The 27,797-nt window shown below is 54.0% G+C and overlaps 2 protein-coding genes across 2 annotated transcripts; both read right to left on the bottom strand.

Moving 5' to 3' along the window:
• Positions 1–480: 480 nt before the first annotated feature.
• Positions 481–10,364, bottom strand: Arl8a (ARF like GTPase 8A). The gene is made up of 7 exons (XM_090341427.1): positions 10,064–10,364; positions 3,321–3,401; positions 3,107–3,180; positions 2,421–2,514; positions 2,275–2,342; positions 1,954–2,024; positions 481–1,574 (listed from the first exon to the last, which is right to left on the bottom strand). The coding sequence occupies exons 1-7, from the start codon at positions 10,184–10,186 to the stop codon at positions 1,525–1,527; spliced, it is 561 nt and encodes a 186-aa protein (XP_090197553.1). The 5' UTR covers positions 10,187–10,364; the 3' UTR covers positions 481–1,524.
• A 3,489-nt stretch (positions 10,365–13,853) lies between these two features.
• Ptpn7 (protein tyrosine phosphatase non-receptor type 7) lies at positions 13,854–26,451 on the bottom strand. The gene is made up of 10 exons (XM_090341426.1): positions 26,343–26,451; positions 25,140–25,313; positions 24,363–24,546; positions 23,975–24,059; positions 22,054–22,130; positions 20,239–20,376; positions 19,853–19,963; positions 18,351–18,508; positions 15,696–15,809; positions 13,854–14,057 (listed from the first exon to the last, which is right to left on the bottom strand). The coding sequence occupies exons 2-10, from the start codon at positions 25,196–25,198 to the stop codon at positions 13,964–13,966; spliced, it is 1,020 nt and encodes a 339-aa protein (XP_090197552.1). The 5' UTR covers positions 25,199–25,313; positions 26,343–26,451; the 3' UTR covers positions 13,854–13,963.
• Between the last annotated feature and the right edge of the window lie 1,346 nt (positions 26,452–27,797).

Here is a 27,797-nt window from a genome sequence, read left to right as displayed (position 1 = left end):
TTCAGACTGGAGCAAGCCTGGCAGCGGAACATCCATGCAGGGGTCCAGCTAACCAGATGGGGAGGAGCGCTGGTCAGCAGTTAGATGACAGCAATGGGCCACACAGGCAGAAAAGACACCAGGCTTGGCCGGCCAGGCTACTCCTAGAGGGCTCTTCACTGGTTCAGGATGGGGACCAGAGCTGAGGAAGTGGGGGCAGGGCTTTGGCTGTAAGGAAGGTGCAGGGCCTGCAGAGGAGAGGGGCAGAGGGAGGGTTGCACCAAACCTCCTGCCACCACGACTCTGGACCCCAGTCCTTCCTCCAGAACTCCTGCTTAGTGTCACCAACAGCTGCCAGCCTGAGCCTGAGCCCTCATGGAAACGAGTGGAGAATGAAGAGGCCATGCAGAATGCAGACACACCGACACACAGCAGTGCCCAGGAGGCGGGGTTCCCCATGTCCTGGTGCTACAGGAAATGACTGGTGCCATACACGCTCCCAAACACAAAATTGGTAATTTATTGTCGTCGTTATTATTAGGAGGAAAAAAAAATGTACAGTTACGAGAATCATTTTCCAAACAGAGGTTAAATATGAGCTGAAAAGTGTAAAAAAAGGAAGAGGAACATCACTTTACAAATCATTAAATTAAACAAATAAACAACGAACAACAAAACAAAACCCAAAGAACCAACCCCCCGTGCTGAGTTCTCTCCTTGTGGAGCTGTCAAATAAGAACGGAAAATGAGGTGGGCCATGGAGGTGGGGGCCCTGGGGGAGAGGCAGGAGCTGGGGGCCAGGAGCAGGCATGGGTGAGGGGGCATGGGGCAGCGTGGGCACCGGCGTCCTGCCCCTTAGGCCTGGCCATCTGGTGGCCCAGTCACAACTGGGGGCAGAGAGGGTCATCTGGGGGGGGGGGTGTCTCACCAGCCTGTGCATTCCAGCCTTGCATGACAAGCCGGACTGAGAGGCTGACACACAGGACATGGCAATGGCCACCAGTGCCCAAGCTGGGCAGAGCCCCAGGCGCCACCATCTACCTTTCCAGATCTGAACTTTCTCCCAGCCAACCCTTCATTCTGACTTCTCTCCTGACTATCCCCTCCCAGATCCCAAATCTCAGGCCCCTGCAGCATCAAATGGGTGATTTTAGTCTTTGCTTAAATTAAAAAATTAAAATATATATACATATATATACTGTACACACAGGACAATAACAGTGTCAAAAGGGAAGGAGAGGGCAGGGGGACGTGAGGAGGGGTAGGGGCAATGGGCTTCGACTGTTGAGAGGGGACAGCGACGGGGTGAAGGGACGAAGAACAGGGAAGGGGGAGAAGTTAGGGGGCCAGATGGGGGGCAATTTATCTTACAATAAAAACAGGAGTTCAAACCTCAGCAGAATGGGACTCTGGGAGCCCCGGGGCCCCCCTCACACTCAGTGAGGAAGGAGGGCTTGGGGGTAGGGCAGGCGGCGGAGTAGGCGGGGAGCTTGGCTTCAGGTTTAGGTGACCGCGCCCCTGGTTCAAGGGGGAAGGACCACGGTCTCAGCTTCTCCGTGACTTCGAGTGTTGAATAAGCCACTGTAGGGTGATATCTGGTGGGGACGAGAGAGAAGGTTAGAAGGCCTCTTGGTGCGGGGCATGCTGGGGAAGAGGGCAAGGCACCTGGAGAGGGGGTGGCAGGAAGCCTAGGTTCCCCAAGACTTCAGCAAGGATTAAGTCTAAGAGTTGTGGACCACCCCCAACAGCCTTGCCCAGCAGGTGGTAGAGAATCTGGGCACTGCAGCAAGGGCAGAGCCGGGGTCACATTCAGGACTGGACCCGCTGGCTGCCTGGTGCACAGGAGGGCCACAGGGCTTGGGCTATGGACAAGCTGCCAGTGGAAGCTTCGAGAGCCCTAGGCTGAGATAGGGAAGTGTCTCTCCCCTCTCCACAGCCACGTGGCAGTGCCAGCAACTCTCTAGACTCACGTACCAATGTTATCCTTCTCTTTGCAGGAGATGGAGTAGCAGCAGATCTCTCGGTCCTGGATGGCAGACAGATTCCTGGGGGGAAGGGAGGGAGAAGGCCAAAGCACAGTTTGGGGGAGCTGGGGCTGTCAAGAGGGCCTGGGCCAGAGGTGGGCAGGGTCGTTTTCTTTCTGGCTCTCGGGGCTACAATGAGGGTGAGGCGTGTGGAAAGTTGTGCTCTGCCGCCACCATGTGGATGACACTAAGAACTACAACGAGCCCAGCCCTAGAGTCAGGCAGCTGGGAGATGGGGAGCAGAAGTGCAAAGAAAAATCGCCAAACTCACATTTTCTCAATCAACTCCTTCTCATCCAGGGCTCCTGGGAGGTCCCGCTTGTTCCCCAGGACTAAGACCTGTGGAGAAGAGACGAAGGGTGGTTAGGGCAAGGGCTTCCAGCCAGTTCCTGCCCTCCCGCTCCATCCCCGGCTGACCGGGATCCCCTGCAGCTGCGGCTTGTCCAGCAGATTGTGGAGTTCATTTTTGGAAGCCTCGATCTTCTCCTGGTCGGCAGCGTCCACCATGTACCTGGGAAAGGCAAGCAGGGCCCCATATGGACACCAGGGAAGAAGAGGGGCTGCTGCTGGGGACAACACCTCTGTTGCCAACCTGGTCACCCCTGCAGCTAAGGGCACCCTGAGCCGGCTCAGCAAATGAATGCTTTCTGAGTCTATGGTGTAAAACGCCATGGGCAGTTCTGGGGCTGCCCCTGTCCTGTTCTCCGGGGAAAGCGGGGGCCTCCAGGTCCTGCTTAGTACACCTATTTGTGCTTTCATGGTAAGTCTGATCGGAGCAGAAAAAGCAAGGGAACCTCTGGTGGTTTTCTTGCAACAAGATCCTCAGATCTCAGCCTGCTGGGTAGCGAGGATTATAGGCATGACCCACTGGTGTCCAGCTTAAGTTAAAGAATTTAAGACACAGTGGTGTGACCTGGGAAGACAAGAAGACAAAGAAGTGTGCAGTGCTGGTGTGTTGAGGCTGAGCTCTTAAGAGTGGGTGGCATTTATACAACACACAAGAGACACACAGCCAGGCAGTGAGAAGCAGGCAGGGGGATGAGGTGCTGGCTGGGGAAGCCAGGAAGGAGCTGGTGACGCTGGGAGCCGTGCCCCATACTCACACAATGGCACTCACTCCTCTGCAGTAGCGCTCCCACATGCTGCGGAATCGGGGCTGGCCCCCAATGTCCCAAAGCTGAACAAGAGGGAAACAGAGCCTCAGGACAGACAGGCAACCCAGGCCCATCTCAGCTCCCAAGCCTCGCCCCTGCCCAACAGCCCCACCCTCCCCTTCTGCCGGGCTCGTCTTCCCGGCTCCCCTCCAAGGCCCCTCACCTTGATGGTCACGTTTCCTTTGGTGATTTTGCGCATGTTGAAGCCCACGGTGGGGATCATGTCCTCGTTGAACTGTCCTGACTGGAAAGAAGAGGCACACTGGAAAATGTGCAGAAACTGGCATCACCCACGTGGCTTTCCTGACCCAGGGTGAGGCCCCAGAGAAAATGCAGGGGTCTGAGCCCTTCTCACACCACCCATGGATGTGTGTATGTGTGTGTGCCTGTGTGTGTCAGGAGCCATCTTGAACGTCCTTCGCTTTCAGGGAGGAAGCTGTCTCCTGCATTTGGCTTCTCCTACAAAGAGGCTCACCTTCAAGCAATATTACAATCTCTCAATCTTAACTGGGAGAAAGTTCTTTCTAAAGTCTAACCTACAGTCCTGTTAACTAAAGGTTCTTTTCTGTATTCAGTCTTTAGTAGAGAAGAATATATTATCTCCAGGAAAAGGACCTCAAAAAGGTCATAGTATGCTGGGTGCTGTGGCTCATGCCTGTAATCCTACCTACCCAGGAGGCTGAGATCTGAGGACTGCGGTTCAGAGCCAGCCTGGCACTAAGACCATGAGACTCTCATCTCCAATGAACCACCAGGAAACCAGAAGTGGCACTGTGGCTCCAGGGGTAGGGCGGTAGCCTTGAGCTGAAGAGCTCAGGGACAGTGCTCAGGCCCAGAGTTCAAGCCCCATAACCCCATGATCGACAAAAAGAAAGAAAGAAAGAAAGAAAGAAAGAAAGAAAGAAAGAAAGAAAGAAAGAAAGAAAGAAAGAAAGACAGACAGACATTGAAGTAAAAACCTGGGGCAGGGGCAGGTAATGGAGCTGAAGCTCAGTATAGGGCGCTTTCCTAGTGGTGCCAAGTTCTGTTATAATCCACACCGTGTGTGCTTGTACTGAGGCTTGAACTCAAGTCCTGGATGTTATCTGTGCTTTTCTTTTCCTCTTCAAGACTAGCACTTGACCACCTAAGCCATGGCTCCACGTTCAGTATTTTATTTTTTTTTTAGTTCTTTTGCTGGTTAATTGGAGATAAGAGTCTCAAGGACTTTCCTGCTTTGGCCTTGCTCCGAACCTCTATCCTCTGATCTCAGCCTTCCGAGGACCTTTCACACTGTTTTGTCTACTTACCCATCTCCTCTCTCACTAGACAGAAAGCTTGTTCAGCTTCTAATAAGTGTTTGCTGACCACTTGGGAGGTGACTGTAATTCCATTTCCTATAACCTATTTTTAAAATCTAGCAATTTCACTTCTCCTCTCACAACTCCCTTCAGAAGTGTCACAGGATCAGACAAGGCCAGACTGACTCCCTCCCAGAGAATCGCCTTGTCCGTGTGCGGGGCACCCCTGCTCACGCAGGCAGGCAGGCAGGCCGACAGGAGCTCACTAGCCTTCAACCTGAGGGTACTGGCCCGTTCCGGTACTGCACCCCTAGCTCTCCTACCAGCACAGAAATAACCTGCCACGAAGATGCTAGGCCTCTGACCATGGCTCTTGGAAGTCTGGATGAATGCTCAACACCTGGGACCAAGACACCACACGGATGTCTAGTGATAAGTGGAGTATGGGTTCCTAGCCGGGGGCCCAGAGGTTACGCATCGCTCGCTATCATGAAAGCTGGTGGCAGGATCAAAACCTGTGGACGTTCAAGTTCCTTTGTAAGTGGCATGCTGCTTACAAGTAATTCATATACCTCTTCCTTGTGGAGGTCCTTCCTCTCCCCGCCCCCCTCTGGTTGGTCATGGGGCTTGAACTCAGGGACTGGGTGCTGTCCCTGAGCTTTTCCACTCAAGCCTGGTACTCTACCACTTGAGCCACACCTTTTCCTATGGCTTTTGGGTAGATAACTGGAGATAGAAGAGTTTCACAGACTTTCCTGTCGGGGCTGGCTTTGAACCTTGATCCTAAAATCTTAGCCTCCTGACTAGCTGGGATTACAGACATGAGCCACTGGTGCCTAGAGCCCCTCTGTGAACCCAGGCTGGCCTGAAATTGACGTGCGGCCTCCCCGGAGCTGGGTCACGGGCTTGCGTGGCCACCACTGTCTTTGAGTCAGCTGTTGATTATTTATGATACCAAATACTATGCAAACACTTGTTCCACAGTGTTGTTTAGGGAATAATGACAGAGAAAACATAGGTACAAGTTTAGTATAGAAAACATTTTTTTTCTGGAAAAATGATTATTTTTGTGTGTAAGCTCTCATTACTTTGACCAGGCTGGCCTACAACTCGTGGACTCAGCAATCTTTTTCTTTTTTTGGTGCTGATCCTGGGGTTTGAACTCAGGGCTTAGATGCTCTCCCTGAGATTCTCTTTCTCAAGGCTAGTGCGCTACTTGAGCCACAGCATCACTTCTGCCTTTTTCTGAGTAGTTTATTTGAGATAATTGCGATTTTCAGGTGTCAGCCTCTGGAGAAGCTAGATTACAGATATGAGACATTCTTTTCTTTCATCTCACCTCCTCTCTCACTCTCTCCCATTCCTCCTCTTTCTTTAAAAAAAACTTTCTTTCTGAGCTTGAACTCAGGGCCTTAACGCTGCTCCTGACCTCCCAGAGAAGGTCAAGGATAGCATTTGAGCCACAGCTCTACTTCTGGCTTTTTTTGGAGATGAGAATCTTATGACCAACTGGTCTGGCTTCCACCCTCAGTCCACTTGTGCCAGTGGCTCATAACTGTAATCCTGCCTACTCTGAAGGCTGAGATCTAAGGATCAAAGTTTGAAGCCAGACCAGGCAGGAAAATCTGTAAAACACCTTTTTTTGGGGGGTGGGATGGGGCATGGAGGGGGTGTCACAGGGCTTGACTCCGCTTGGGCGACTCTCTGAGCTCTTCAGCTCAAGGCTACCACCCTCCGAGTCAAGCCCCACTTCCCATTTTGTCTAGAGGCTCATTGGAGATGAGAGTCTCAGGTCTTTTTGTGTCTGGGCTGGCTTTGAATCCTGATCCTCAGATCTCAGCCTCCTGAGTAGCTAGGGTTACAGGCGTGAGCCACTGCGCCCGGTGCCCAGCCTGTAAAACTCTTTTGTCTCTAGTTTACTACCCCAAAGCCACAAGTGGCTCAAGTAGTAAAGCACCAGCCTTGAGTGGAAAAACTAAGGGACAGTGCCCAAGCCTTGAGTTCAAACCCCACAACTGATTAAAAAAAAGAAAAAATATCTTAACGGGTTGCACTGTTCCATTTTTATACATTCAAATAATTGTCTTTCCTCAGCTTTCTGGGTGGATGCCATTGCGCCAGCTTTTTCTTGAGTATTTTTTTCTGGTCCTTGGAAATGCAAGAGTTGAATGTACAAGGGTCCCCAATCTTTCTGTGGCCTCATCGAAGAAGAAAGGGGTGCTCTCGAGGGCTGTTTCCCTGGGCTTAGTTGGGGGACTCTTATGGAGCATCACCATCTAAACCCCAGCAGGCCACGGGGGTGCCAGTGTAGGACACACTGAGTCTGAGGCTGGAAGCCCAGGTCTTGCTGGGCACTAATCACAGGGGAGTTGGATGGGGCACTCTGTCTTCTTCGGGACCCAGTGTCTCCTCCTGAATGTGGGGATGAACGTTTTGGTTCCTAGGAATCATAACAAGGCTTACAACGTGCTGGAAAACAGCGTGGCTCCAGCAGGGACACCTTCACTGCCCACAGGACACATGTTCAGGAGGGATGGCTGGGGATAGGGGCCTGGCCCTTAGTCCCAGGACTTCCTGTTCCCCTATGGGTGGAGCTAGAGCGGAATCCAGTGATGATTGAGTTTCCCTGAAACATCTTCCTGCCCCGCAGACTTCACCCAAGGTGATCTAGTTCTACCTCTGGGTTGTTGCTTCAACCCTCTCTGACCCAGTCCCTTGATCCATCTTCCTATAGGACTCATTCTCTGTTCCTTACTACTATCAGGCACCCCCAAATGGTTTCTTCCATATGATAGCCTTGTATGGGTTAACATTTATGGGTGTGTGGGCAAGTGCGCGCACACGCGTGCGTACTTGCACACCCACTGGGCATGACCTCAGGGCTTCATCCTCTTAGCTTTTTCACTCCTGGCTACTCTATCAGCTGGGCCACACTTCCTATTCCCCCCCCCCTTTTTTTTTTTACTGGTTAATTGAAGATAAAGTCTTTAGGATTTGTATGCCAGGACTGGCTTTGAACTGTGATCCTCAGATCTCAGCCACCTCAGTAGCTGGGATTACAGGCATGAGCCACTGTGCCCAGCAAACGTGACCTCCTTGACTTGGTGAAGTCTACCTGTAACCCTGGCCTGTGGGAGACTAAGGCAGGAATGTGGCAAGCTTGAGGCCAGCCTCAGCTACACAGAGACCCTGTCTCACAAAGAGAAGGAAAGATGGAAGGAGGGAGGGAGAAAGGCCTGACTTGGGCAAAAACATCTCCCAGGGCTGGAAGCATGGCTCAAGTGGTAAAATGCCTGCCTAGAAAATCCAAGGCCCTAAGTTCAAATCCCAATGCCATACAAGAAATTTCCCAACTTTTCTAGCATCATGACACTCTTGGAACTCTATACAGCTCAGTGTTAGTTTTTTAGGAGCGCTGTGAAGTTTTTATATTTCTTTCCAGTGTACATGAGCACACTGAGCAGCTAAACGCACTAAACTCAATTCCTATTTACATCCATACCTCATGGTGTGAGCAGAAAAACCCAAGGGAGGGAACTGGAGTCAACAGACAACTTGAGTGAAAAGGCCAAGGGAATTCGGAAAGGCAGTGGTGGTCATGGGAACAGAGCCTGGGGGTCCTGACTCTTTCTTTCTGGAAGACTCTACTGTGATTGTACACAAAGTAGCCTGGGTAGATTGGAGAATGCAGGAGTTACTTACCCAGAGACTATAGTTCCAAACACAGCCCACAAAGGGCTAGTTTTACTTAACAAGACTCTATAGAGAAGAGCAATCTGGCTTGCTGTTTTAATGCTATTTATTTCAAATTATTGTTTAGTCAACTTTTTTTTGTGTGGGCCATGGGGCTTGAACACGGCCTGGGCGCTGTCCCTGAGGCTCTTCAGCTCAAGGCTACCTCCCTACCCTTGTGCCAAGCTCCACGTCCCTGTTTTCTAGAGGTTAACTGGGGATAAGAGTCTGAGGTCCTTTAGTGCCGGGGCAGGTTTTGAACCTTGATTCTCAGACCTCAGCCTCCTGAGTAGCTAGGATGACAGGCGTGAGCCACCGTGCCCAGCTTGTTTGATCAACTGTGAGGCCAGGATCTTGTTAGGCAGCTCCGGCTGGCCCCCGTTCTTGATCCTCATTTGTGGGTGAGCCACCATGCCTAGCTTGGTCTACTCGTCTGGCTGCCCTGGCTGAGGCGTCAGATTTGGTATGAGAAGGAATCTTTTCTCTAACCGTCACAGGAACTTTGCTGTTTCTGAAGAGCCTTGGTCTATAACCCAAGCTGGCCTTGAACTCGGGTTTCTCTTGCTCCAATCTGTTTTCACAGAAGCTTTCCTGAGCTTTCCTGGCCTCCCCACTGCCTGGAGGCCACGTCTAGGATCTACACCTTCCTGGGTCCCAGACGGACCGCACCAGCACCTGGGCTGGGCAGAAAAGAACTCGTCTCTCCTCCCAAGCTCCAGGGACGTCTCCCAGACCCAGAGGCTTCAGGGCGGAGCCCCCGGGCCTGCGGTTTGCTTCTAGGAAGCCAGGTCTGGGCTTGGGGCAGGGGGTCCTGGAACCCGGAGCCCGGGGCACAGACCAGAAACGTCCTGCCCGGCCTCGGTGAAGCCGGAAGATTCGGCCTGGTCACAAGAGGAGGCAGGAGACACTGGGGTGGAAGGGCAGAGGCTGTCCAAGGGAGGCTCGGAGGAAGAGGCCGGTGCCCCCGCCCTGCGGCCTCCCGGCCCGGCCCCGCGGCCTCCCCGCCCCGCGGCCGCCCCCGCCCCGCGGCCGCCCCCGCCCCGCGGCCTCCCCAGCCCCGCGGCCGCCCCAGCCCCGCGGCCTCCCCGCCCCGCTGTTTCCCCGCCCCGGCCCCGCGGCCTCCCCGCCCCGCGGCCTCCCCGCCCCGCGGCCTCCCCGCCCGGCGCCCCTCCCCGCAGGGCGCCCCGCGGGATGCCCAGCCTGCCCCGCCTCCGCCCCGCTCCGGAAGGTCGGACGCCGGGAGGGCCGGGCAGGTGGCGGTACCGCGGCCGGCCGGGCTGCGCACACCGAGGCCGATCTACCTCCTCGGCGGCCGCTCCCGGCTCCCGGAAACCCCATCCTCGGGGCGGGGACCAGGTCCCCGGGCAACCGCAGCCCGGGCCCGCGTCTTCCCGGGCCCCCTGCACGCCGTCCTGCCGGGGCCCGACGCGCAGGCCGCGGCCATGACGGCGGCTGAGCCCTCGCCCGGGGCTCCCCTCCCCCCGTTAACTCCTTCCCCGCCGCCGCCGAGCGAGGCTGGCGGCGCCGCTCCGCCCAGCCTCCACCCCGGCCCCGGGGCCCGGTGGGCGGCGCCCCGCTCAGCCCCTCGGGCGGGACCTCCGCCGCAGGTGCGGGCCGGGGCGGGCGGGGAGGGACGGGGCCTCGGGCGGGGCCGGGCCGCGCGGCCCGTGACGGCGCGGGGCGGGAAGGCCCGGCGCTTTCGCCCTGTCATGGCCCCTGCACGGAGCGGGGGTCCCGGCGGCCCGGAGCCCCCGCCGGCCCCGCCCTGCCCGCCGGCCCCGCCCGGCCGCCCCCCGGGCCCCCGGGGCCGCCGTACCAGGCCCCAGGCGCCCGGAGCCGGCTCGTCCTCGCCCCGCGGCGCCCGGCCCGCGCCCGGCCCGCGCCCCGGCCGTACCGCGATCACGTTGACGAAGGTGGTCTTGCCGGAGTACTGCAGCCCGACCAGCGTGAGCTCCATCTCCTCCTTCCAGAACAGGGCCTTGAACCAGTCCAGCAGCTTGTTGAACAAAGCGATCATGGTCGCCGCCGCCGTCCCGGCCCGGTGCCGGGTCCCCGCCGCCCCTCGCTGCCCTCGCGCTGCGGCCCCAGCGGCCCCTCCCGGGTGCGGCCGGGTCCCCGCGGCTCAGTGCGGGCGGAGGCTGGAGCGCGGCGGCCGACGACGCCCGCGGCCGGGGATCCGCTCGCCGATGGGTGTGGCTAGAGCGCCCTCCTCCTCCTCCTCCCCCTCCTCCCCCTCCTCCCTCTACCCCTCCCTCCGTCCGCCTCCCCTCCCTCCCTCCTCCGCCCTCCCCTCCCCCGCCCGCAGGGCCGCGCCTCGCCGCGCCCGCAGCCTCGGGGTCCGGAGGCGCGGCCCGCGGGCGGAGGAGGACCCGGGGCCGGGGCTGGCGCCGGGCGCGTGGGGAGGAGGCTCGGATTTCTCGTCTTATTTCCTCCCGTGCGCCCGGCTGGCCTCCTCTGGGAGAGCCGGGGCCGAGGTGGCGTCCCGGGTGGAGGAGGGCGCCCCGCCCCGCGCGTTCCCCGGTGCCCAGGCAGACCCGGGAGAGGAGGGCCGGGGCGGCGGGTTCCGAGCCCCCGGGCCGCGTCCGGGCCTGGGGCCGATCACCCCGCCGCTCGTTCCGGAGCCTTTGTTGGCTCTCATGGACGCGGACGTTTACACTTGAGCTGCGCTCGTGCAGTGTGGAGTGGCCCCACCGAGAAGGATGAAATCCTGGCCAGGGGTCCCGGGGTGACAAAGGGGGACGAGAAGTTAACGGACGGCTTGTGGGGTGGGGCCTGCAAGGCGTCTTCCCGGACCTCCCCGGGCCTCCCCAGGCCTCCCCCGACCTCCCCGGGCCTCCCCGAGCCTCCCCGGACCTCCCCGGACACCCCTCCCCCGCCCGGGCCTCCCCTGGCCTCCCCCGACCTCCCCGGGCCTCCCCAGGCCTCCCCCGACCTCCCCGGGGCTCCCCCGACCTCCCCGGACCTCCTCGGGCCTCCCCTGGCCTCCCCGGACCCCCCTCCCCGCCCAGGCCTCCCCAGGCCTCTCCCGGTCTCCCCGGGCCTGGCTGTGCCCGGCTGGCCCAGCTTCAGTGTAGTTGGTTGTGTCTTCAGGGTTGATTCTCACACCGAGTCTATTGTTGTTGGGGGGTTCATGGGGCTTGAACTCTGGGCCTGGGCGCTGCCCCTGAGCTCTTCCGCTCCAGGCTACCACCCTACTCCTGAGCCACAGCCCCACTTTCTGTGTTCTGATGATTAATTAGAGATAAGAGTCTCAAGGTGCCCAGGCTGGCTTTGAACCCCTTTCCTCAGATCTCAGCCTCCTGAATAGCTAGGATTACAGGCAAGAGCCACCACACCCGGCTAAGTCTGTTGTCTTAATATCATAAATCAATGCTACCCTAAACCTACCCTACAGAACCAAGTAGTTGCCCAAGTGAAAGGATCACTGATTCTTGGACCATTTGCCTGGTCTCTGCCCTTTATAAATCCTTCTGTAGCTCCTAGAGTATTGCTACAGTCTTGTATTTGTTTTCATAGACCCAAACCCTAATTCTTGGGAGGTAGAGCATTGGGTAGTAGGTGAGGTCATGAGGGCAGGACCAGTTCAAATAATATTAGTGCCTTTTGGAGGTTGGAAGTGTGTGTGTGTGTGTGTGTGTGTGTGAGAGGGAGGGAGGGGGGGGACCCAGAGACTTACCATTCCCCTTACCACATAGGGACTTTGAGAGGACTCTACCTACAAGCCAGAAAGTGGGTCCAATCGAGATGGGGTATCTGTTCCCGTGACCAGGGACTTCTTTGCCATTAGAACTATGAGAAGCAAATTCCTGTTGTTTATAAGCCACCCAGCATGTGATAATTTGTTATAGCAACCTTTCCAGATTAAGGTAAGTACTAAGGGAATGCTAAAATAGTACCTCTGGGTCTCACTTCCTAAACTGACTGCAGTCTTAGTTGGTTTCATGTCCTTGGAAGTAAGTGGTAAGAGAAGAGCATAGCCCTTCAGCCTGCATCATTCGTGCTCCTGTTTCTGCTCCCTGGAGTCCTCCTCTCTACCAATATAAAGAGCCCCAGAGGCCTAGAAGCTGGAAAGGAGGAGTGAATCAGCCATCCAAGCAGTCTTTATTTTTTTCCCTTTGGTTACTTTTCCAGAACGGATACCCTCCGAGCTCCAGAGCGGTGTGCTTGTTGTCGCCTGGACTAGGTCTAAGCTCAGGGCAGGCTCAGGCACTTAAGAGCCTAGCTCAGGTGGTACTTATGGAGCTAGCACCTTTCCTAGGTCTTAGGAGGGTGGAGGTCTAGGGGAGCCACTCCAGGATGGTCTGGAAGGAGAGGCTCCTTGGTAAGGCAAGCAGAAGCAGAAAGGGTGCTAACAATCGCTGCTATATTGCATGTTCCTTTCTTTCTTCTTTTCTCCCCTCCCCCCTTTTTTGCTGGTGCTAGGCTTGAACTCAGGGCTTTGTGCCCTCAGGCTTTTTGCTCAAGCTGGTGCTCTACCATTTGATCCCCAGCTCCACGTCTAGCTTTTTTTTTTTTTTGGCTAACTGGAAATAAAGAGGTGTCTCCGGGATTTATCTGCTCCAGCTGACTTTAAACTAGGATACTCAGATCTCAGCCTCTTCACTAGTTAGGATTATGGACTGGACCACCTGTACCTGGCCAGTACTTTGCATTCTTCAGAGCAATGACACAAAGCAGGAGGCCAGCAGCTCTGCAGGACCGGCTCCTTGCAGCTTCTACCCAATGCCTGTAGCAGCCAAGGCAAATGCCAGAGGCTTAGGGATAGTGGGAATGGTGCCTCCGGTGCATCCCCAGAGCCTGTCTTCATGCAAGAAGGGCATGGGATCTGGCTGCCCTCCTGGGGTGTTAGGTCAGTCCGGAGATGGATCGAGGGTCCTTGGAAATGGATACTGAAGTGGAGGAGCGGGGTGCTGGGTCTCTGGGGTCAGTGTGGGGGACCCAGTTCAGTCTGAGAAATCGGATGGTGTTCATGGAGTCATCAGAACCGGGACTTTTTGGAAGAAGCCAGGCTGTCCAGGTGTGCTGTACAGATGCAGGGCAAGGGGCGTGGTGACAATGGCTTTTCTAAAGCCAGATGGGGCAAGCTCCTTATCTCTCCTCCTCTCCCTGTGAGCATTTTCTGGGGGAGCCTTGATACGTCCTCTCACAGAAAAAAGCAGGGCATGCTGGGCTCCTTGGGGGGTGGCGCTGCGGTGTGTGGGGGGAGGTACTTATGGAGGCAGGGTAGTCCTTCTTGGCTGCCAAATGGCCTTCACACTTCCCTCCTCCAGAGCTTTCAGCCTCCAGACCTGGTTGCGTCTGTAATCTTCCCAGGAAATATGTGTGGGTGAGGGATCACCCAGCACTCCCAGAAAGCATGGGGCAGGGCAATCCATGCCAGGATGTGGAAAGGTCACCCTGACTTTCCCCAGCTGTGGCATCTGGCTCGTGTCTGGCCAAACTCTAGGCAGAGGGGTAATATCTGGCTTCCATTCCAGGCAGTCAAGCACTTAATGTCCATGTACAGATGAGGAAATGAGCTGACTGGCTTCTCAGCCTGGCCCAAGGGCCTCCTCCTATCTGCTGAGGCACGGGACTCTCCAGTTCCCCCACTGTCCTTCTGGGGCCACAGAGGAGACTGAGGGGTGGCCGAGGTAAAGATCTGGGGCATTGCCCCTTGTCCCTCTGGAGGTAGCTTCCCAGGACCGTATGCCCTCGTTAGTGAAGCACCCATAGAGTGGTACTCCGGCCCACTCCTCCAGACCCCCATCCCAGGTGAGGGGAGGTAGGAACTTGGGCTGGTGCGGGCCAAGGGTCAGGGGTTGGGCTCCTGGGGAAGCTGGGATGCGTACAGGGCCAAGGTGTGGTGCAGGAACTGGTACTGCTCGGCTGTCTGGATCATTCCTCCCCTGCAAGGAGAAGCACTGGCTGTGACCTTGGGTAAGTCTGGGAAGGTCAGGCACCTGCTGATGGCGTCACAGACTTCCTCAGCATCCTCCTGAGGAAATGTTGACTTTCTCCTCTCTATATAGTCACTCCTTTCTACCATCTATTCCTCCTTGCTGTCCCTGTATCTCCCTGCAGGACCCCAATCCCTTTCTTTTCCAGGCCAACACAGTCTCTCAAAAATCAGGCCTGATTTCTCAGCTTGGGCCAGAATGGTTCTCAAGCCTCAGGTTTTCTCTTGTCAATAGTCTTTCTTTTTTTTTTTTCTTCCAGTCCTGGGGCTTGAACTCAGGGCCTGGGCACTGTCCTTGAGCTTCTTTTGCTCACGTCTAGCACTCTACCACTTGAGCCAAAGTGCCATCTCTGGCTTTTTCTGTTTATGTGGTACTAAAGAATTGAACCCAGGGCTTCATGTATTACTAGGCAAGCACTCTACCACTAAGCCACATTTCCAGCCCTCAGTAATCTTTTTTGGCAGGGGGGATGAGGGCAGTTTGGTCTTGAATCAAGGCCTAGGCATTGTACCTTAGCTTTACCTACTCAAAGCTGAGGCTCTATCACTTGAGCCACATCTCTACTTCTTTTTTTTTTTTTTTTTTGCCAGTCCTGGGCTTAGGCTCAGGGCCTGAGCACTGTCCTTGGACTTTCTCAAGGCTAGCACTCTACCACATGAGCCTAAGCACCACTTCCAGCTTTTTGCTATGTATGTGATACCGAGGAATCGAACCCGGGTCTTCGTGCATGCTAGGCAAGCACTCTACCACTAGGCCAAACTCCTGGCCCTGTCCTTGAGCTTTTTCAATGGTAGAGCTCTACCACTTGAGCCATAGCACCATTTCCAGCTTTTTCTATGTATGTAAAACGGAGGAATTGAACCCCAGCCCTAGTGCATGGTAGGACATCACTCTACCACTAGGCCAAACTCCTGGCCCTTGCTTCTGTATTTTTGGCAGAATCAGAGCCATGTTCCCATCTCCAAGCTCAGTGGGCACCTGTGTACTTTATAACTAGAGCCAATTATATTGGGTCTTGCTATATAGCTTAGACTGACCTTGAACTCATTATGTAGCCCAAGCGGCTTTCAAACCTGTGACCTTCCTGCCTCAGCTTCTTTTTTTTTTTATGTCTGTCGTGTGGATTGGACTCTGGGTCTGGCCACTGTCCAGCTCAAGGCTACCACCCTACCTCTTGAGCCTGTTTTCTAGTGGTTAATTAGAGATAAGAGTCTCACAGTCTTTAGTATCCGGGCTGGCTTTAAACATTGATCCTCAGATCTCAGCCTCCTGAGTATTATAGGATTATAGACGTGAGCCACCACGCCTGGTTTGCCTCAGCTTTTCAAATGTTGAGATTATAGATGTGTGCCACTATAACCAATCCCAGATTTCTCCTGACTAGGGAATATGGAAAACAGTTGGAACGTTTCAAGGTAAATCTATAGAGGAGGGGCATATTTAATTCTAGGTCCAAACCTAAAACTGCAGATATGCTTTTCTGAGTATCAGAAAAATATAAAATTCTTTGAGCAAAGGGGTCCCTTCCTTTCTTGGGGTGACTGATGCCCGCCTCCAGGATGCAGACCCTGTTTACCATGGACCCACCTGTCCAGGCGCAGTTGGCACACGATACCCAGAATGTCCACTTCCCCTTGGGCCTTCAGCTGTTGGCAGCCAATGCGGATGGCGATGAAGCAGCCGGTCCGGCCAATCCCTGCACTGGATGTAGCCAGAGAGAAGACAGCGCTGTCACAGGAAACCTGGGACTAGGGGAGGCAGGGGAACAGGCAGTGTGGGGACTGGGCCCAAACTAGGGAAACAGGGGATTTGAGAGGCTTCACTTGTAGTGCAGAGCACTGGGCTGCAGTAACATCCTACCACCAGTCCTGCGGGAAGCGTAGGATAGCTGACCTCTCACTAGCCTGATATGTAAGGTCACTGTCCAGTTCCTATGGACATTTGTTTTCAATCTTCTTTTGTTGTTGTTGTTGGTTGTGGGCTTGAACTCAAGGCCTGGGTCCTGTACTTGGGCTTTTGTGCTCAAGGCTAGCATTCTACCACTTTGAGCCACAGTGCCACTTCTGGGCCCTTCCGGTTTTCTGAGGGTTACTTGGAGACAAGAGTCTTATGGACTTTTCCTGGTCAGGCTGGCTTTAAACCATGATCCTCAGATCTCAGCCTCCTGAGTAGTTAGGATAACGGGTGTCGGCCACTGGTGCCTACTTACAAATGGGTCTTTAAAAAGAAAATCTTTTTTTTATTGGTACTGGGGATTGAACCCAGGGTGTTGCACTTGCTTAGCAAATGCTTTGCCACTGAACCATATCCCAGCCTGGGTGTTTAGTATTCCGAGGGTTTTACTATATAACCCAGGCTGGTCTTTAACCTGGAATCCTCCCTCCTCAGCTTCCTGATTCAATTCCGGAATTACAGAGGTGTGCGCCATGCTTACTCCAGTAGCCATTTTCAGGGTCTCTCCTGGAGTCCTTCTTCTCTCCTTTGGTTTCTTCTGCCTACACAGCCTCCAGCACCCATGAGCTTCTTCTCTCTGCTCTCTCTGTGTCCTCTCTCTCCCTCCCTTTCTCACTCTCTCCTTCCTCTTCCCTGTCTCTGTCTGAAATGCTCCTCTTGTTTGGCTAGCCTTCTTCAGTGAATAATAGAAGCCATATATCCAGGTGCATGTGGTAGGGGGTCGAGGGTCACTGTCTCCTTGAACTTTTGGACTCTGTGTTCTGGTGTACTTCGGCTGCCTGCTCCCCATTGACCTCCTTGTTCTTTGCTCCCTTCCCACCTCCACTTTTACTCTATAACCAAAGCATTCTTTTTTTTTTTTTTTAATTTTTTGGTCAGTCATGGGACTTGAACTCTGGGCCTGGGCACTGTCCCTGACCTCCTCAGCTCAAGGCTGCCGCCCTACCCCTTGAGCCACAGTGTCACTTCCCATTTTTTTTCTAGTGGTTAATTGGAGATAAGAGTCTCATGTTCTTTAGCTGGGCTGGCTTTGAACCAAAATCCTCAGATCTCAGCCTCCTGAGTAGCTAAGATTACGGTGTGAGCCATGGGGCCGGTGCAAAGCATTCTTATTTTTTTTTCTTTTATTTGGGGGGGGGGCAGTCCTGGGCCTTGAACTCAGGGCCTGAGCACTGTCCTTGGGCTTTCTCAAGGCTAGAGCTCTACCAGTTGACCCTCAGCACCACTTCTAGCTTTTTTTCTATGTATGTGGTACCGAGGAATTGAACCCGGGTCTTCGTGCATGCGAGGCAAGCACTTTAACCACTAGGCCAAACTTCTGGGCTGATTCTTTTAAAATGGTAAATCTGAGCCTGGACGCAGCTCAATCCTGAGCTAAAAAGCTCAGTGACAGCGCCCAGGCCCAGAGTTCAAGCCCCATGACCCACAAAAACAACCTAGAAAACAAATAAATGAATAATTTTTTAAAGTAAAATGGCAAATCTGGACCCCCAGATATCTTGCTGGTTCAGTTCCCAGCATGATAAAATAAAATAAAAATTTTAATTTCTTTTTTTGTCAGTCATGTGGCTTGAACTCAGGGCCTGGGCCTTGTCCCTGAGCTCTTTTTGCTCAAGGTTAGTGCTCTACTACTTTGAGCCATAGCACCACTTCTGGCTTTTAGGTGGTTTACTTGGAGATAAGAGTCCTGTGGACTTTTCCTGTCTGGGCTTTGAACCATGATCCTGAGAGTTTAGCTTCCTGATTAGCTAGGATTACAGGTGTGAGTCACCAGTGCCCATGTAAAACAAAACTTTTAATTTGCAAATCCAAGTGTCTTAGCCAGTCCTGCAAGGCCTTCCAGACTTCCTCCCATCACTGTCCTTAGCTGGTGCCTGGGCCCTCTCACCCAACTCCTCCTGGCTTTCTCCCTCCCTCCTTCATCTCCGTTCCCTCTTTCTCCACCTCCCCTTTCCTCTCGCTCTTCCTTCTTTCTCTTTTGGGGGCATTGTGCAGGGTCCTGCCATTGGAGCCATGTCCCTAACTCTTTTCGGTAGTTATTTTTCAGATAGGGTTGCCTGCTTTTGTCCAGGACTGACTTCAAACCAGTTGTGAGCCAGTGGCAAGGTAACAGCCTGACAAGAGTGAGGCCCTGAGTTCAAGCCCCAGTATTGGCAGAACATTCGCCGAATGACCTAGAAATTCCTGGAACTAGTCCGGCTTAGCATCCCTGTCCCCCAAGACACCCCATGAAAGGGAAGGGGAGCCGGTCCCCAGGCTGCAGGGCAGGGTTGAGGGAGGGAACTGCACCTGCAGTGGACCACAATGGGCCCAGTGCTGGCAACTGAGTCCGGGTTGTCCTCCACCTCGGCCACCAGGCGCAGCAGGGGTCCAGCTGATTCTGGGGTCTGGTGGTCAGGCCAGGCTGAGAAGAGGATGTGCTTCACTGACCGCTGTTCCTCCTGGTGCTGGAAGGGAGTCGGGAGATCAAGGTCCAGGTAGGGGTGCTGCCCCCCTTCCCTGGTGCCCCAGGGGGGTAAGGGCTGCAGTCACCTAGTGGGGGGGAGTCTGCATCAGAACAGACAAGGTCACCCCACTTCCAACTGCTGAAAACAGACTCCCAGGATCCTAGGAGAGGTGAGAGCCAGGTTCAAGTCTTGGCTCTCACTGGTATACGTCTTCACAGAAGTACTTAAAACAGGCGCAGTGACCTTCCATTGGTTCATTTTCCAAGGTGCTTAGGAAATAATGGATTGGTAAGAAATGCTTTGAAATACACAGAAGCACGCCTAGCCAGCTGGGGCTGGCAGTCAGAGACATGGGAACAGAAAGCATTTTCTCCTTTCTCCCTTTCTCCCTCCCTTCTTTGTGTTTTTGTGACCAGTGCTGGTGGGCCTAGAGCGTGAATTCGGGGGCTGGGAGCTGTTTCTGAGCTTCTTTGGCTCAAGGTTAGCACTCTCCCACTGAAGTCACAGCTCCATTTCCAGCCTTTTGGGTAGTTAATTGGAGATAAGAGTGTCATGGACTTTTCCGACCCAGGTTGGCTTCAAACCACCATTCTCAAATCTCAGCCTCCTGAAGAGCTAGGATTCCAAGGGTGGGTCATCAATGCCTGGCTGTTTTTGTTTTCCTAAGTATTTGTGAGCTAGACTTCTTGCTTTATTGTCCAGGCTGATCTCAAACTCTCCATTTTCCTGCTTTAACCTCCCGAGTGTTGGGCTGCAGGCATATGTCACTGCGGTAGCTAGCAATCATTTGGAAGGTCTTCCAAACGTGCTCATTTCTTTCAACCCCTTTCAGTGAGTCAGTGCACTCCTGCCTCCCTCCTCCCCAGGCTGGCACCCAGCACATTTGGCAGAGTGGCTGAGGCTCTGGCCTCTTAAGACCAGAGGCTCAGAAGTGGCCCTGTGGCTCAAGGGGGTAGGGCAGTAGCCTTGAGCTGAAGAACTCAGGTACAGCGCTCAGGCCCAGAGTTTAAGTCCCACAACCGACAAAATAAGAAAAAAAGGACTAGAGGCTCCCTAAGGAATTCATAACTATAATTCTAGCTATGGGGGAGGCAGAGACTGGGAGGATTGTGATTTGAGGCCATCCCAGGCATGCCATCTCCCACCCACATACATACCAAAAAACTCAGTGAGACCCTACCTCCAAGAACAAGTCCCCACGTTTCTCTTTCTTCTGTGGCTCAAGGACCGCTTCTTAGGTGTGAGTTCAAGGCTTAGATGAGTACCCTGGGCTTCTAGAGAAGGGCCCTGAGTTCTAGAGATGTGGAGGTGGCCTGGCCCGGGGGTGAGAGCAGGAGGAGGTACCTGGATGACCAGCCGCCTCACAGTGTACTCTGGGTGCTCTTTCAAGTCTTGGATGCGAATCCGAAAGGGTTCATAGTTTTCCTCTTGTGCCGGCCAGTAGTGGACACATTTCTAGGAGGGAGGGAGCTGGGAGTCAGGAGGGGAAAGGTCTATCAGCTAGAGCAGGGCTGGGTGGCAGAGAGGGGGTCTGATAATCCCCACCACCATATTCTGCCCCACAGAAGGCCTGGCTTAGTACTGGCTTAGTCTAGGCCTCGGGGAGCAGCGCTGGTAGGGATCCTGGGGCCTTCCTGAGCTGTGAGGGCTGGGGATGGCATCAGGGCCCTGAAGGAGTGTCTTGTGGGCCAGCCCTCTCTGGGATGACCAGGGGCAGGGGCCCTTCCTACCTCCTTGCCCTCGCAGAGCTGAGTGAGCATGACAATGAGACGCACTTCCTCCTGCCATACCATCTCCCAGAAGTCTGCCACGGTGTTGGGCATAGGGCCCTGTGTGGCGATGTACGCCTTCTCCTGCCCGTCATAGCCCTGGGGAGGGAAGCAGGGGGGAGAGACAGGGAGGAGGTGAGAGCAGACATTGCAGTGATGCGGCCAGGCTGCTGTCAGCAAAAACACACACCTAGACACATATGTGCACAAACGCACACAGCAGACCAGAAGCCACAGTGTGGAAAGGACGTGAGCTCTGCAGTGAGAGCATCTGAGTTCAAATCCCTGCTCTGCAGTTCTATGATCAGCCTCTGATGGTCTTAGGTTTTCCCCTTTGTAGACTGGGCATAATAATATCTACTGTGCAGGGAAGTAATGTAGGTTAAATTCAGTATAATATAGTGAGTGTCCAGCTCAAATCAGGTGCTCTTTCCTTCCTGGCTGTTTTAGTACAAACACCCAAAGTGTTCATTATAAGTGAATACTTTTTTGTTGGTCATGGGGTTTGAATTCAGGGCCTAGGCATTGTCCCTGAGCTTTTTGCTTCCACTTTGAGCTATAGCACCACTTCAGGTTTTCTGGTGGTTAATTGGGGTTAATAGTCACAGACTTTGCTGCCTGGGCTGGCTTTGAACCATGGTTCTCAGATCTGTTTCCTGAGCAGGTAGGATTACAGGCATGAGTCTCCAGTACCTGGTCCCAGAATAGGTGTTTTTTTTTTTTTTTTTTTGCCTGTCCTGGGCCTTGAACTCAGGGCCTGGGCACTGTCCTTGGACTTTTTGCTCAAGGCTAGCATTCTGCCACTTGAGCCACAGTACCACTTCCAGCTTTTTCTATGTATGTGGTACCGAGGAATGGAACCTGGGTCTTCGTGTATGCTAGGCAAGCACTCTCATGGCTACCACCCTACCCCTTGAGCCACAGCCCTACTTCCCATTTTCTAGTGATTAATTGGAGATTAGAGTCTCATGGTCTCATGGTCCTTAGTGCCTGGGCTGGCTTTGAACCTTGATCCTCAGACCTCAGTCTCCTGAGTAGGTAGGATTATAGGTGTGAGCCACCACACCCAGCTTAAAATCTCTCTCTTTTTATCCGTCTTTTTCCTTTGAGGATCTTCAGCTTCTTTCTCCTGGAAATGATGATAGAATGCAGGCTACTGTTTGCAGGCAAGTGGAAATTCCTATTTCCCTTGGCTAGGAGCTTTTCTCCTCTGCTCATCATACTGCTCTAATACCAATTTTAGTCACTAGAGGGCACTGCTCTTTCATGTACCTAGGGCTAGTATAGGGGAGAAGTAGGAGTAGAGTCTACTTTGTCTTGAGGGTCTTATTAGCTGACACTAATCAACTCATTTTCACAAAGGAAAAGGGATGTAGGGGAATATGATATCAAAAGACAGACAGACAGACAGACAGACAGACAGACAGACCATCTATGCTGGCCTTTCCTATGCAGATCCCAGGACTGATTAACATCTTGGTTCAGCCATGCCAATTGAGCACCAAGTCTGGAGAGCTGGCATGGATCTTGGACTAAGGATATATGGTAGTCTCTGCCTTTCAAGAAGGTTTGAGATCTGCTCTGTTTTCTAGCTTGTTCCCTTGGGGTCCATTTAGTGTCCCTCCTCGCTTGGCAGGGTTATGGAAGCAGGCAGCCAAAGCAGAGAGTAAATCCAGATGCCTGAGCCACCTGCCACAGCTAGAAGACAATATCTGACATTTTCAAAGGACCACAGTCCTCTGTTCCCCACACCACTGCTGCAGCCAGACCACTCACCCGGATGTAGTTGGCATTGATATAATCTCCGTCCTCCTGGCTTTGTGCCCGGCCAAGACAGACTCGGCTCTGGGGATCTGGGAAGTAAAGATCACTGGAGGTCAGAGGTCAAAGGATGACCAACAAACATAGACTTTCAATGGAAAAAGCATAGGACTTTGTGTCCAGCATTGAACTATTTTGTGTAGATAATAGGCAGACCTAGAGTGTTTTTGAGCACAGGAAAGACATAATCAAAGTAGTAATTTGGGCGGATGAATTAAATGGTGTCATGTAGGATGCTCTGGGGTGTGGCAGAGGCCAGACCGGAAGTTACTGCAACATCCTGCTCTTGAGATCAATGTAGAACAGGACTGTACCAATAGGAATGGAGAAAGAAAGGTTACAGAGGAATAGGTGTGTGTGTGTGTGTGTGTGTGTGTTGGTGTTGGTCCTGGAGCTTGAACTCAGGGCCTGAGCACTGTTTCTTAGCTTTTTTGCACATAGCTAGTGTTCTACCATTTTGAGTTATAGCTCTACTTCCATTTATCTGGTGGCTAACTGGAGATGAGTCTCACACACTTTCTTGCCTAGGCTGGTTTTAAACAGCAATCCTCAGATCTCAGCCTCCTGAGTAGGTAGGATTACAAGTATGAGCCATTAGCACCCTGCTCTTTTTTTAAAAACTTGTTTTATGCTGGTACTGGCACTTGAACTCAGGGCATTATATGTGCTCTTGCTTGGTTTATGCTGCCCAAAACTGACCCTTTACCACTTGGGTCACACCTCCATTTTCTTTCTGCTGGTTAGAGATAAGTGTCTCTTACGATTTGTCTTTCTGGGCTGGTTTTGAATCATAATCCTCAGATCTCAGCCCCCAGAGTAGTGAGGATTACAGGTGTGAGTCATTGGTACTCAGCATTGAAGTCCCTTCCTTCCTTCCTTCCTTCCTTCCTTCCTTCCTTCCTTCCTTCCTTCCTTCCTTCTTCCCTCTCTATTTGCCTCCCTCTTTTCTTCTTTCTCTTTCTTTCTTCTCCTTCCTTCTGTCTTTTCTCTCTTTCTTCCTGACTTATGTAATTGTAACCCCTTTGTATATCCTTTTTATAGTAACAATTGGAAATAAATAAATACATAAAATAGAATTAGGCCAAGACCAAAAGCTAATCAAATCCCATGTGAAGGAATGCTCATAGTGCCTGGATCCACAAGGGCAGGCAGAGGCAGACAGCTGGGTGAAATCAGGACCCCATGCTCTTCTCGATATAGGGCTCAGGGCTGGGAGTATGGACTCATCAGAAAGGCTGGTCTGTGGGGAAATAGGTAGTGCAGAGAGGCTGTGGGAACCTCATGCTTGCCTCTGAAAAGTAGGAGGTGCTAGCCCTATCAACCTGTAATCCTCCCTGCACAGCCCAGCATCTGCTCCCAACCCATCACTGGTCACTTGTCAAGGCCCAGCCTCCCTTGAGTCCTCGGATGAGCCTCTTCCTCTCCAAACCTTGGCTAGGTGCTTCCTGCACGGGAGGAGGGCAAGGAACTGTTTGTGCAACAAGCTGTGTGACTTTAGGCCAGTGACACAACTTTCCAGTGCCTTTATTTTCTCACTTGTAGAAGGAGGCTGTCTCGTCCAGGGACACTGGGCAAGATGATGCCATGCAAATGATACGGAGCAGCATGTAGCCACAGTAAATTGTCTCTGAGTATATCATCGCCACTGTTGTGATGTTTCCCCCCAGTCCCCCACCCCCCCCAGGCATGCACTAGTACCTCCTTCCCCTGCTCTCCCGCCCCCCACCCAACCAGGTTATGGCATTAGTATTTTTCTGCTGAAAGATAATGGCCTAAGCAATGTTGTCTCTCTTGGGCGGATCTTTGTGTGTTGCCTTTCTGAAGCCCTCCACTCTACACAGAGCCCAGGTCCTCAGGTCCCTCCTGCAGCCCTTACTTGGCAAGATGGTTTTGTATCGGTCCTTGCAGGCATGGCCAGGGATGTCCAGATCTTCAGGACTCACAAAGTTTGAGGGGATCTTCTGGCAGGGGAAGAAACCAGTGAGCAGCTGATACCCTTCCCCAGGAATATACCCCTTGTAGGTTTTCTGATAGGCCAGGGCCCTGGCCATTTCTTCTCAGTATTGAGGTGGGGAGGGGGGGGTCAGCCTGAGTTGGGTGAACAGTAGGAGGGGAGGGCCTTCTCTGCAAAGCCCCAGGGCTCCAGAGGCAAAGCCCCAGGCATAACAGAACCACACCTTTGCCCATGGTGTCTGTGATAGAATAGGGTGCGTGTCTCTGACTCAGAAGAGCAAAAGGGTCCAGTTGAGACCCCAAGTTCTTACCAAGAATTCTTCCTCCAGCTGCTTCGGACTGGGGGGCTGATGCTGCAGGGCCCAGCTGGTGAGGGGGTGTCCAGCTGTGCGCAGGAAGTGCAGGGTGACCTCTCGAGGTGTGTTCACGGAGCAGATGGGTTCTACGGTACCCAGAGACTTCACATCCAACATCAGAGCCACACTGGAGCCCCGCCTGCAGACACAGCTTCGTGAGCCCAGTTGTATTGCATTCCTTTTTATCTCAGGAGCCCTTCCGTGGCTTTCTCTTAACCCAGAGGACCACTGTCTGTCAGGACAGGGGAGCCTCGGGTCCTGCTATCCTTCCAGCTGTTCACATTAGTCCTGACTGAGTGCTGAGGCTCAGACCCACAGCCAGTGTCAAGAAGGCCCCTGGCCTTATTCCAGGGCCTGCCCAACCTAACCTGAGCTTTTTTTTTAATTAATTTTTTTTTTCTAGTCCCAGGCTTGAGCTCAGGGCCTGAGTACCATTCTTGGGCTTTCTCAAGGATAGAACCATACCACCACTTCTAGCTTTTTCTGCGTATGTGGTACCAAGGAATCAAACTCCAGTCTTTGGGCATGCTAGGCAAGCACTCTACCACTAGACCAAACTCCCACACTCCCCTAACCTGAGATGTAAGGGCAGAAAGTGTTGACACAAAAACATGGTGCCCCAGACATGCAAATGACGTGCAGGTAAACAGCATCGATTTCCTTTTCAGACAGGACTCGGCTACCAAAGCTGGAGGGGCAAATGGAAGAAGAGGTGGTGCTGGGAGATCTCACCTCTCCTGCAGACGCACATGCTTCTTGGCTGGTGCCTTGGTAGGTGGAGGTTGGGTCATGGCTGCCCCCAAAGTCTAGGTTGATGGTTGTGCTCTGGAGTGGCCCCCCACAGGTCTGGAGCATGCTGGGGTGGGATCTTGGGCCCAAAAGAGGCTCACTCAGCCATGAGGTCCCCTGAAAAACAAGACCCTGAAAGCTGCTGGCCTCTGGCCTGCATGATTGTCCAGAAGAAGGTTCCCAAGCTCAGGTTTTTACTGGGGTGCCCTCTGTTCCTCACAAAGTGACCTCATTCTCACCCTGAGAAAGGCCAGAGCCCTTTGCTCGGACTCAGGGCAGAGGACAGTCTGGGGTTAGAGCAGAGACAAGACATGGAAGAGTGAAGTTGTACAGGAAGATTGAAATGAGTCTGGGAGGAAGAGAGAGGGGAGAACCATGAACTCAGGAGACTAAGCTGGGGTCCTGATAAGAGAAGGTAAGAGAGGAATGGGGGTCCATGTACAGGGCAGACAGAATGGAGAGCTCCCAGAGCCACCTCTAAGTCAACCAGTGGGCCTTCCCCCAATGAGAAGCTGGAGGCCTCGGCGGTATTGCGCCCCTTGGGGGACCCTCTTCCGTACCCACACACTCTATGCTGCTGGCCTCCAACAAGGAGGCAATTCATTCCAAGATCACCTCTGTTTTGGGGGGGTCTCTGTCCAGGGAGGTGGACCGGGGGTGTTTCCTTCCTCCTACTGCCCATCCCCCGTCTCCCGCCTCTGTAACCGTCACAGGAAATGGCCTCACCAAACCCTTGAGCGACAGTGCATGGTGAGGCGACAGCTGGGAGGGTGAGAGGGGGCCTGGAGGTGGTGAGGCCATGTCCCCTGGGGGCAGGCCTCATTTCCCAGAGCCAGAGGCCCAGGGGTCCAGACTCATTAAGCCCATGAGGGCAGAGGCGAGGGACATCATGGCCCTTGCAGGTGTCGGGGTGCGGAGGGGCTCTGCTGCAGGAAGGGCCCTTTCACTTCAGCTCTCCTGGCCCTCCCTGAGTCTTCTCTGCCCTCCAGCCTCTGGGAAGCCAGGTGGACCAGTACCCATGCCCCAGCCAAGCATGCTCCCTGCCTCAGCTTCCTGTCACCTCTCATCAGAGCTGCCCTCCGCTCTCCCAGGTTCACCCCTTGCCCTCAGGGCCACAAAACGCCTGTGCCCACTGCAGGTACTTACTGAAGCAGCTGTGTCCCCCAGGCTGCCTCTTGCCAGCTGTCTGTCTGTCCGTCTGTCTTAGAGGGTGAGAAGGCTTCAGGAAGCCAGCTTCCTCCCTCCGCCCCTCCTGGCTTCCACCCACGCACACCCCACTTCGCACTGCCCTCCTGCGCCTGCCTCAGCTGCCACCAGGGGTTGGCTGCCTCCTTTTGTGCCCCCTAGGGGAAGGCTGGTGATGTCTTGGTACCCTTGCCAGATGCGAAAGCCCTGATCTCCAGGAATGCGCAAGGTCCTTCTCTGATCATTCAGGTTCCCCTGCTTCCAGATAACTCTTCTCCCCCACCATATGTCTCCTCTGGGCCCCAGCACTTCCCCTAGTGCTTGCTGCAATGAGCTCAGCTGAACCCCAGCTCCATGCTGAGACCCTCAGGTTCCTCCTGCTCACCCTGACCTTGGCCAGAGACTTCTTTCCCCTGCTCTGCTGTGTCCCAGAGCTCTGCCTGGAAGCTGTAGCTGCTTGGAAATTCAAGGTCAAGGACAGGCACAGCACCGATGAGCCACAGACATGGGGCTGGGGCCGGCAGAGGAAAGTAGGAAACTTTGCTCCACATGGGGTGGAAGGGCTGGGGTGGGGGGCTAAGCAGAAAGAACCCCTGCAGGCCCTGAGCCCCCCCCTCCAGCTATCAGCAGCTTATCAGCTGCCTGGGCCTGGGCCACTTGAGAAGAGAAGCAGAACTGACCTAGAAGAGAGTGAAAGGATTTCCTGGGGCCCCCTGACCTCACCCCTAGGCCTCCTTCTAGAACCCTGAATCTCCTCAGAAGACTTACAGGTAGTTAGTTGCCAGCCTCTGGGCCTCACCCCAGGGGACTCCTGTGTCCTCTTCACTGCTGGGCCATGTGGATGCTTGGAGCCTAGAAAATGACTCCCAAATCCCAGACTCCATGCCCCCCCCCATTCCTGTTTGACTTTGGCAGGCCCCTTGCTGGCCCACAGCTCAGCTGGTTCACAGCTCGCGCTGGCTGCATGTCTCCTTGCACCCTGTAACATTTTGAACACCTGGTCCCAACACGCGCACTCTGCACTCTCTGTCTTCCTCCCACTTCTCCGATTCACCTGTCAGATGGTGACAGCAAGAATAAAAAGCTATGCAAGAGGCACAGGAGTTGGGCATACCGGGGTGGGGAAGGTGTGGGGAGGGGGCTGGCCTTCTTCTCTGGGTGGAGGTGGAGACCCAAGCTGACCCTGTGGGCTTGGAGGCCTCTCGGTCCTGTTCTTTGCAGTCTGTGTTCCCCTAGGAAACGAGTAGGAGTCTTCGAGGACAAGGACAAGTTGAGCTGGGAGGTGGATGGCTGTCATGCCAGGTCAACCCTGGGAATCCCTGGCATACTTGTGGGCCATGATTGGAGGGTGGGCTCTGCTTTGGTTTCCCTCAAAGCCTGGGTCAGGTTTTGCCATGGTAGTGTGAAGACCCTGGG

Source organism: Megascapheus bottae, chromosome 10 (genome assembly GCF_031878675.1).
Source record: "Megascapheus bottae isolate mThoBot1 chromosome 10, mThoBot2.hap1, whole genome shotgun sequence".
NCBI classification, from domain to species: domain Eukaryota; kingdom Metazoa; phylum Chordata; class Mammalia; order Rodentia; family Geomyidae; genus Megascapheus; species Megascapheus bottae.
This window is presented reverse-complemented; position numbering and strand designations above follow the sequence as displayed.